The 10,805-nt window shown below is 42.1% G+C and overlaps 1 protein-coding gene across 2 annotated transcripts in view; it reads left to right on the top strand.

The window, feature by feature from the left end:
• Window positions 1–671: 671 nt before the first annotated feature.
• FTCD (formimidoyltransferase cyclodeaminase) overlaps window positions 672–10,805 on the top strand; it is a 30,719-nt gene continuing 20,585 nt past the window's right edge. Inside the window, exons 1-5 of one of the 2 annotated variants that reach the window (XM_087886048.1) lie at window positions 672–784; window positions 2,126–2,309; window positions 3,559–3,687; window positions 4,220–4,285; window positions 6,605–6,693. In XM_087886048.1, the coding sequence (XP_087742174.1) occupies window positions 731–784; window positions 2,126–2,309; window positions 3,559–3,687; window positions 4,220–4,285; window positions 6,605–6,693 (522 nt within the window). In that variant the 5' untranslated portion in view covers window positions 672–730. The remainder of the gene's footprint in view (window positions 785–2,125; window positions 2,310–3,558; window positions 3,688–4,219; window positions 4,286–6,604; window positions 6,694–10,805) is intronic. The other variant, XM_087886055.1, reaches the window with a different exon arrangement.

Genomic DNA, 10,805 nt, shown 5'->3' with positions numbered 1-10,805 from the left:
GTAACAGAAGCAACTTAAAAGTTGATTAAATAAATAAGTGTAAATAAAGTAGGCTTACAGAGGAAATCCATGCATCTTTATTTACATTTTAAACCTTGTGGTCAGAAAATTGTGAGGTGCTAAAGAGTCAGTGCAACTATAGTCTCATTTCCAATAAAAACACAGGAAGATTCTAAATGAATGGAAGACAACATTTTTAAAAATGTGTTGTCAAAAATATACTGAGATAGGCTGATTTAAACAATGCCTAATTGAATAATACTATAGTGCATTGCCTCTAAAATTAGCACAACTTTCCTGTTAATCAGTGCATGGAAGAAAAATCTGTTCTATTTGTGGCTTTGATGGGGATAAAGATCCTTTTGCCAATCAGAAAAATTGAAAATTCTATTTATCTCCATTCAATTTTTTACAGAGCAGCATGAATGTATATTTTCAGCAATACTCTGCTTTTAAATGCAGCTGCAGCTGTTGAACCCCAACATTGATGAACAGGGCCAGGGCTAAATTTAAAAAAAAAAAAAAAGGTCAGTCCAAAGTGCCAGCAAAATTCTTTGTAACTGGTGTGCCTTGGTTAATGAGAAACAATGAGGATTGAGAAATCCCATTAGATCCAAGCTATAAAGACTCAGATTCTACTTTACTTTCACTTTAAAGCAAAAAAGCAGAAGGAAAAATACATCCAGGATTCTCATAAGTCTAAAACAAGGATAAGCTTCCACCTAGAATAATGTCAAAATTAGTGGAATGTGTTCCCAATTTTTCTGAAGGAAATAATAAAAAGGTAAGTTCTACATAATTTTCTTTCAAAGGAAATCTGTTGTTTGTTTGTTTTTTTTAAATTTGATTTATATGCCGCCCTTCTCCGGAGACTCAGGGCGGCTTACAATGTGTTAAGCAATAGCCTTCATACTTTTGTATATTTTTACAAAGTCAGCTTATTGCCCCCACAAACTGGGTCCTCAATTTACCTACCTTAGAAAGGATGGAAGGCTGAGTCAACCTTGAGCCTGGCAAGATTCGAACTTACTAATTGCAGAAAGCTGGAGTTAAATTACAATGCATTAGTCTGCTGAGCTATCCAGGCTCTTGTGTTTTTGTGTAAAGGACTAAACAATTATGAAATCCATTTTTATAAGAGACTTTTATACTCCTGAACTATTTGAATAGACTATAAAATGTAAGAAAAATGATCATGACAGAGTTATACAGGAATGAAGGCAAAAGACAGTGAAGCATTTTAAAGATCCAAAATAACAGATAACATTTGAAAATGACTCAGCAGACACCTTCCTAATTCAATGAACTCTAAGAAGGAGGCAGCAACACAACACAATCACACTTGAAGATTTTATTACTACAATCAATCACAATAAAACGTAGTTCTGGTCTTCCTGTGGAGTTGATTTCCTGGTCTGGTTCATCTAGTGGAACTGACAGAAGCATACCTATCATCTCTATACCATTAAATACATTTGGAAATGTTTTGCAAGTCACTGAAAATAGGCCTTCTACATCTATGGACACAGATATCTGTGCAACAAGATTTTAAATTAGCATGTGTTAATAAATTGCATATACCATGAGGGTTAACTGCTGGTAGTGAGTGACGGCTAACTGCTGGTAAACTGCCAAGAAAACAGATTTTGGGCGGTGTGAAGCATCATCTTCCTACAAAGTAACTATGAAAAAGTCCATGAAGTGAGATTAAACTTTTGATTTTTATGTGGCATAAATATTTATTTATATATATTTCACTTAAACAGAACACAAAAACAGAAATAGCTTTCACTTTAAAACTATCCATGGGAGACATACCAAACTTGGCAATCATATATACAAGAAGCAGTTTCATTCATTAGATTAGGAACTGTTATCTTTTGTAAGAGTTCCTCAACTTGATTAATTTACTCTTGAATTGAGTCCTAATCAGTGGATTCTACTATAATTGTTTGAAGTGATAGGGGAAAGTTCATTCCTAAATTCTTCAGGGTAACATGAATTAGACTAATTGTAAGAGCATGGAAATCTAGTTCCCAATTAAGGAAAGTGATGAGAGTTTACTGAGGTACAGTATATCACCATGTGCTTCTTTTCCAAGCTCTCTGTCTCTTCTCTGCTACAGGTGATAGATGAGATTGGCAAGGCCATCTCTCAAACAAAGGGTTGCCTCCTGTTGGATGTGGATGCAGGCCCTTCCACTAATCGGACTGTTTACACCTTTGTCGGAAGTCCAGAGGATGTTGTTGTGGGTGCATTGAATGCAGCTAAAATTGCTTTTCATCTTATTGACATGGCAAAACATAAAGGTAAACAGAGAAGAGGAGACAAATTATGAGAGTCAATGTAGGAGCAAAAAGGTCTGGGATATAGGGCTGCAGTCTGTGTTTAGTGTTGCAACAACTCTGATCATATCTCTAGATGGCTCAGTATGAAAATTCTCTGGGTCCTGACCTTTTAGATAATGCCATATGGGGGACCAGTGATCAAACTTTTGGAGCCTAACCTCAAATCACTGCTCAGACAGGCATCTTGAATATCCTTGATGAATCTCATGAAAATGTAAAACTAAAATGCAACATTATATAGATTGCTGCTTGGAGGCTTTGTAATAAGATAAATATATGATTACCCAAGCAAACACTTCCATCCTCTTTTATACAATGTGTCCTTATATTTTTGGGAAGATTGGAATGTGCCACACTTATAAATATTGACCAAAAGATGGATTGACAGGCGTAAAAGGCATGTGGATTTATGTGATTAGACAATGAGACTGACCACCTCTGTTTGGCATAATGTGATAGACACCAATGCAAAAATATAGAAATTTATATCATCTCCAATTTTGCCTCAAAAGAGGGCTCTGTCAAATTTCAGAAGAAAGACGGTACGGCCCTGAATTTGTGACATGCTAACTGTTGCCTGGAACTAATGTTTCTGAAAGCAAATACACAAAGATTAATCAGTTACTTTCCCAGACCTGACAGTGATCCTCAATGTTAACGTAGTCCTTTAGTAGAGTTCAGGGGTCCACAACCCCTGGTCTGTGGCCTGTTAGGAACCGGGCAGTGCATGTGGTGAACAAGCGAGTGAAGATTCATCTGTGCATGTGTGGGATCTAAATTCTGTGCAAAACCACCAAAACCCTGGTCCAGGGGTGAAATCTACTTACCTTCCTTACCGGTTTGGAAGCGCATGTGCACATGTGCAGAAGGTAAAAAACACATTACTTCCTTGTTAAAACCAGGAAGCAATGACACCCAGGCGGATGAGCGGAGATTCGCTCTACCATCGCTACTGGATCACTGAACCACCGGCCAAGATCGCTACCGGACCGGGCAGCATTTCATCCCTGCCCTGGTCCATGGAAAAATTGTCTTCCATGAAACCAGTCCCTGGTTCCTGAAAGATTGGGGACCACTAGTATAGTTTATTCAATATTTCCCAACAAATGAAAACAAAACATACTCTATATTTTATCTGTTTTATGACTACTATTTCTTGTTATCCTTTCTGATTTTGTTACACATTTTAATGCTTTGCTTTTGTATATAGGTGAGCATCCCCGAATGGGAGCGCTGGATGTTTGCCCGTTCATTCCTGTGAGGAACGTTACCATGGAAGAGTGTATTTGTTCTGCTAATCTCTTTGGAAAATGCTTAGCAGATGAACTGCATGTGCCTGGTGAGCCTGTCATAGAAAAATAAGCTGAGTCTGAAAGACTGCAATGACTAATCAATTTCAGTGTAAAATTCTGTTTGGCCATTCACAGAAACCAGCCCTTGTTCTAATCCCAAAGATCTGTGACCTTCTTGCTCAGTGATAACATGCCTATCAAATTTGAGTATAGGTCTTGATACACTCTATGCTCTCTGCTGTAATGAAGTTCTGAATCTTATTTCCTTTTCCTATATGAGTAATAATTAGTGCTCAGTTTTATTCTGAAGCAGTCAGTATTCCAATTCTGGAGAATACTAAGTGTGAAGCCAGACGATGGCGCTAGAGTTCTACTGCTATATCCATAATAGGCAAGCACTGGGCAATCAGCCAAAGAAGGACATTCCGTTCATGCTTTACCCCCCATTTCAGTCCACCAATTCTGTTTCAGTGAAGCAATCCTGTTTTCCCATAGGTAAAATTATTTTAATTTTCAATCTCTAAATCTTCTCCAGGCAAGGTCTAGCAGATGGAACCCTGACTTTTTTTTTTTTTTTAGGTTTGCTCTACCTTCTAAATTATGATATGGGGTTGTGGATAGAAGCCCAGGGAAAGCAAATGGCAGGTATAAAAATGATAAACAAGGAATGGGCTTCTGAGAGAAAGGAAGGCCCTCAACATCTCAACTGGACTATCAAAGCCTAAAGCTAATACTAATTATGCACAGCTTCTAGGCCTCCTATCCATTCTTTTGATTTACCATTAATTTCTTGCTCTACCTTCTAAATTATGATATGGGGTTGTGGATAGAAGCCCAGGGAAAGCAAATGGCACGTATAAAAATGATAAACAAGGAATGGGTTTCTGAGAGAAAGGAAGGCCCTCAACATCTCAACTGGACTATCAAAGCCTAAAGCTAATACTAATTATGCTAAGGTGACCAGACGTCCCGCTTTTGGCGGGACAGTCCCGCTTTTGAGCAATTTGTCCCGCGTCCCGCGGCGTTTTAAAAAAGTCCCGATTTTTCATTCTGCCTCCTGGTTCCCGGCTGCCTCCTGAATCCCCGCTGATGGCTAGAGGGAAAAAACCTGTTTAAACTCTTGCCGCGGGGCTTCAAAGGGCCGCCCTATGTTAATTAGCTCGGCTTCCCCCTCTCAGCTGATTTGCACAGGGCTCTGCTCTTGCTAAATTGCTCAGTTTTTTTTCCTCTTTGTGCAAACCAAGCTCAAAACGAAACTGAAAGTAAAACAGGCTGTTGGCTTTGCGGTTTGCTTGCAACGTTGGAAAATTAGGCAGCAGATTTATTTTCCTTTTCCTCACCAAAAAAGGTAAGTGCAAACAATGGAAAATTATTTAGGGCAAAAGAGGAGAGTTCAAGATTTTAAAACACAAAAGAAAAAAAAGCTCTTTTTAACTAGGGAATTGTAATAATTGAGATATTATTAATTGTATACTGTGTTGAAAGCAGAAATGGTTAAGTTGTGGTTTGGAGGAATATATGGGGGAAATTATTTGGTTTATTATTATTGGTAAGTATAATTAATTGATTTGTAAGAAATTGGATTGCATGGAAATAATTGGAATATTCATGTTCATATTGATTAATATACAAAAAAGATAGTTATATAACTAATTGATTTATATTAAAATGTTGAATTTGTATTAAACAACTGTATTACATAATTACATAATTAACCAATGTGAGGATGGATATAAAAATAGATGACAATGGGAAGGGGTATAAAATAGAATAGAAGGGAAAAATTGAATTTGATTAAGAGTAGAGATGAGGATGAAGGGTAATATTGTTTTTTTTAAAAAATAGATGAGGAATAAATATGGCAAAAAGTAAATATAGAAATTGTAAATTTAATTGAAATGACTAAACACTGTTTAAATTTGTGAACCAGCCAAATATTCTGTTCAAAGAAAATATATTGTATGTATGTGTGTTTCTAATTATTGCTATTTATTCATATTTGTTCTCTTTTATTCTTTAAAGTTTAACAATTCATTCTTTATCTTAATATCTTTATATTTGTTTGGGGTTGGCTTTCTTCCCTTTCATCTTTTTTATTGTACAGCAATCTTTCTCCTCAAACCTAATTCTAACTCAAATCTTTTCTTTCCTTCTTACTTTCTCTTCCCCCCCTCTTCTTCTCCTCCCTACTTCCTCTTCCTTTCTCCTTCTCCTCCTCTCTTCCTCCCTCTCTTAACCGTCACTCCTACTCTAATTTCCCTTCCCTTCCTTCATCCCTCTCAATTACTGTATCCTTTTATGCATATGGACTACTCAGAGGGCTGAAAAAGTTATTTTTGACTGGTCCTCGCACTTTTGACCAGTCCTCGAACTTACGACTGTCCTCACATTTTACATTTTTGCCCTATCTTGTCATCATGGTGAAGAGAAGCAGTTGTGAAATGAGTGACGTGGTTGTTAAGAATGCTGCACGGGCATAAATGTGAGGATGGTCATAAGTGTGAGGACCAGTCAAAAGTGTGAGGACCTGTCAGAAATGACTTTCCAGCCCTCTGAGTAGTCCCTATACACATAGCCATGGCCACCCGGTCACATGACCAGCTAGCCACGCCCACCCAGTCACATGGCCTCCAAGCCACGCCCACACAATAAGCCACGCCCACAATGGTGTCCCTCTTACCAATGTTAAAATCTGTTCACCTTACCCTATACACATAGCCATGGCCACCCAGTCACATGACCAGCTAGCCACGCCCACCCAGTCACATGACCAGCTAGCCACGCCCACAAAATAAGCCACGCCCACAATGTCCCTCTTTACCAATGTTAAAATCTGGTCACCTTAAATTATGCACAGCTTCTAGGCCTCCTATCCATTCTTTTGATTTACCATTAATTTCTTGCAAACCGGGCTATTTAGATTTCAAGATGACAACTCTCAGTGAATTTAGCTTTTATTTGCAGTGTACCTATACGGTGAAGCAGCTCTGAATGAGAGCAGAAGATCTTTACCTGCTATCCGAGCAGGGGAATATGAAACCCTGCCTGAGAAAGTAAGATAACAATAGTATTTTTAACATTAGCTATACCAGGGGTGTCAAATTCGATTTTATTGAGGGCCGCATCAGGGTTGTGGTTGACCTTGGGGGACTGGGTGGGCATGGCTGGGGTGGGCTGGTCAGCTCAACTTCATTCATGTTATGGGGTGCCTGTGGAGGCCCGGGTGGGGTGGGTGGGGGGGATCCATTGTCTCTAGCTGAGGAAGGCAAGACCAGGGCGAGTGCTAAACCCTTGTCCACCAGAGGAGCCTTGCTGTCCTGCTCAGGCCACTCGGAGGACCCCTGGATGGCAGCGCAGGCTGCCCGGAGCCCTGGGCATTGGAGGGCAAGTGCCCAGCCCAGCCCTCGAACTCCCAGGGCACTGGGATCCACAGCTCAGCCCTCCCCTGCTTCCCCAAGGGGGCACCTGGCTACACTTACCTCCTCCTCAAGGCTGCTGCTGCTGTGCTTGCTCTCCTTGGCCAGGTTGGTCATGGTGTGTGCAGGAAGGCAAAGTGTGTGGGTCAGAGGGAGGCCCACTTCCTTTCCTTGCAAGGAGACCCAGCTTTCTAACCAAAGCATCTTCATCTATAGGATGGGAGACCACCAGGAAAGGAGGGAGCAAGTGGATGGCGAAAGGGCTGCAGGGCTGCTGGTGGCAAAGTGCTAAGGAAGGACTTCCCTCAGACCCTCCCTCCCTCTCATAATCTCCTCCCTCCCTCCCCTGCTTCTCATTCCCATCTACTTCCTTCCTCCATGCTCAGGAAGGGATGAGAGTCGGGGGAGAGATTGGCAGCATTGCTGGTGGCCATGCTGCTGGCGGCTGTGGGTTTCCCATGCCGTCATTCAACACAAAATTGAATCTACTGAAAATAGATAATAACATGCAAAATTATGAATATACATTTTTAGATTATAACTTAAATTTATTTTGTTGTAGTTCTGTTGTGGTCTAATAAAATAAACTACTCCTATAACCAAACTTCTTCTTGTATTTTCCTTTGCTAATCCATATGTTTAGGTATTGTCATTGCTTTGCATTGCCATAAGATATTTATTTTATCTTTTGTTGGCAAAATTAATGTATATGTCAGGTATGCTTCCTTCAATATCCAGGGAAGAAAACCCCAAACTCAAACATTTTGAAGAGATTAGTACTTTTACTGAATATGAATCCCCGTTCTAAGTTTTTGTCAATAAAATTTCGCAATTCCCCCAATTCTCGAGGTGTCATGGGGTAAATTTTTGGTTTGGGAAGCTTCACCCCAGGGAGTATTTCAATGGTGCAGTCGGTGGCCCTGTGGGGAGGCAGAGCATCCGATGCTTTTTCGCTAAACACTTCCTTGAGATCTCAATATTCCTTTGGAATTTTCTCTTCTCCCTCAATATAGTTTATGGCTACTGCCACCCTTTCTGGTTTTATGTCGTCCCTCGGGGGGGGCCCTTCCTTTTCCGGAGTTGGTTCTGCCGTGCGGATGCGTAGGACCCCCGTCTTCCAATTTACTCGTGGGTTCCATTTGCGAAGCCAGGGCAGTCCTAGAATGAGGGGTCTTTCCATACCAGGGGCTACAATAAATCTGAGATTCTCTACATGATTCCCCAACTGCAGTTCAAGGGTTTCGGTCATAAAGCTAGCTGGGCCGCCTCCTGCAATCGACCCGTCTAATTGACAAAATGCAATGGGTCTTTTTAAAGTTTTTAGTCTCAGTCCCATTTCCTCCACTATTTTGGGGCTAATTATGCACCTAGTGCACCCCGAGTCCAACAGGGCTAATAACTGCGCGTGAGCCCCTGTGGAGGGCACCCTTAATTCTACGGGGATGAGTAAGGGTTCTTCCGTGTGACTCACCCGATCGTCGGTGTCAGAGTCGGAGTCCGTCTCGCTGTCGTCATCGTTGGTCGGAGTTCCCAACTCACCCTGGTTTCGGGGAGTGAACTCAACGACTTCTCCTTTCAGGGCGGTGCCGCGGGTTTTGGCGGGTATTTTGTCGCCTTTCTTTTGGCCGGCCCCGGTAGCTTTTGGCGGTGGCTTGGAGAAACATTCGGCAGCCCGGTGACCCTCCTTTCCACATTTGAAACAGGTGAAGGGCTTTGACTTGGGTTTGAATTCGGTCTTCCCGCCAGTCATCTTGGGTGCCCCCTTACGGTGGAAAGAGGATGACTGGTCCCCCATCCGCCTTTCTCGGAGTTCGCTCCGTCTCAGCTCGATCTCTACATCCTCAGCTACTATGTACCATCTATCCAAATCATCGGGGACCCCCATGCTTCTGCAGTCTCGATATATCTCTTCATTCAACCCATCCTTGAAAGTCTCCAAAAGAGCCATTTCTGACCAGCCTGTCATACAGGGTGCCAGTTCACGAAACTCTTGGATATACTCTGCCACCGGCTCCGGCCCTGCTGAATGCTCTTCATTCTGAGTCTCGCCTTTCGTTCAGCTAAATGGTCTTCAAAACGCCTCCTAAGGGCCCTCATGAACTAGTTGTAATTTCTCAGCAAGAGGGAGTTGTTATTGTGGAGGACCACCATCCACTCAGCAGCTACTCCCTCTAGGGCATTCGCGACGCTTCTGACTTTAGCCGCCTCTGTTTCGTAGTCCTCCCCCCAATCCTGCATGTGGTTCCACACTTGGGTCAGGAAAAATCCCAAGGCTTTAGGATTCCCATCAAACTTCCCAGGAAGGGGGGGGATTTTGGGCTTTTTACGTCTGCGGGGGGGGGCCCTGCAAGGCTGGGGTTCTCTGGCCGGCTGCATCTCTCCCTCGAGCTGCCGAAGCCTGGGATGTTTCCTCCTCAAACTCTTCCTCTCCCCCGCAGACTGTCTCTTCTGGCTCCCCCCTGGGGCCTGCTCCCCCCTTCTCCACAGGAATTCCAAAAGACTCACGGTTTTTTCTGCTTTCTTCTACATCACGGATAAGCTGCAAGGCTTGTTCTATCATGAGACGTTCCTTTTGCTCTTGCATCCACACTGCCTCCTTTTTACGGGGTCTGGAAGTCGTCACTCCCCGGGGGTCCTCCCCCCAGTCCGGCAGTCTCCCCACTCCTTTCGACCATCTAGCTTCCTCCGGCTCTAAACGGAGTCTTTCCAACCATTCTGCAGTTTCTTTCTCCGACTGGAGGGCGGCTGCCGTTGAACTGGCTGCCCCCATTTTATCTTCTCCATCACTCCCTCGATCTGACATATTTTGGATTTACAGTCCCCTCGGTTTTTGTCCGGGATGACTGGATGTGACTTCCAGCTTAATGTCAGGTATGCTTCCTTCAATATCCAGGAAAGAAAACCCCAAACTCAAACATTTTGAAGAGATTAGTACTTTTACTGAATATGAAATGATCGCAACCCAGGTAAAGCTGGAAGTGAGCAAAACGCGCGAAATGCATCTACTAAGCTTCCCCCCCCCCGTGTCCATTGATCATCAGCCAATCCAAAGGTCTCCCAAAGGTCAGGTGGCATCACGTCTGGCAACGTCATTCATCAGGAATGTAGGGCAGTTGGTCAGCCGTCCCCTTTGAAGATTCAGTTTCGTTTCTTATGAAGACACGTCCTACAAGGAAAAAAACACCTCCTGCATCTTCCCACCCTTCGCCCCCATATTAATCCCTCCCCCGTTTCTTATGGCAGCTGAAGCAGGCAAAGCTGAGGCTGACAGTATGTTCCACACCTAACTTCTTTTAAATAGTATAAGAGATTCATAGATAACAAGTAGATGCCATCAGTTGAATATTGTACAACATGTCCTTACAGATTAAGTAGAAAATTTGCTTTAGTTTGATGTCTTCACACCAATGCTGATCCTGTATAAAGGCTTGACGTTTTTTTAAAAATAGAAATAAATCTCCTGACACTTTTGTAACTATTTAAATACTTCAGCCTATAAAGTAAATCCAGTTTTTAAAGAATTATTGGAAATATCAGTTGTGTGTCTTCATCTGTGATGATTTCCTCTTCATTGTCTATGCCAAGTTCAACAGACTGTAGAAAATATATTAAAATCTTCTTAGTATATTTCTTATGGAGAATCAAAGCATAGCAACCATAGAACACATTCAGTCTAGATTGCTAACATCTAAGACTTGATACAATATATTGTTGTCATCCATAGAACAATAGCCTTTTCTGATTTTGAA

This window comes from Pantherophis guttatus, chromosome 1 (genome assembly GCF_059756535.1).
Source record: "Pantherophis guttatus breed Tessera chromosome 1, ASM5975653v1, whole genome shotgun sequence".
NCBI classification, from domain to species: Eukaryota; Metazoa; Chordata; class Lepidosauria; order Squamata; family Colubridae; genus Pantherophis; species Pantherophis guttatus.
This window is presented reverse-complemented; position numbering and strand designations above follow the sequence as displayed.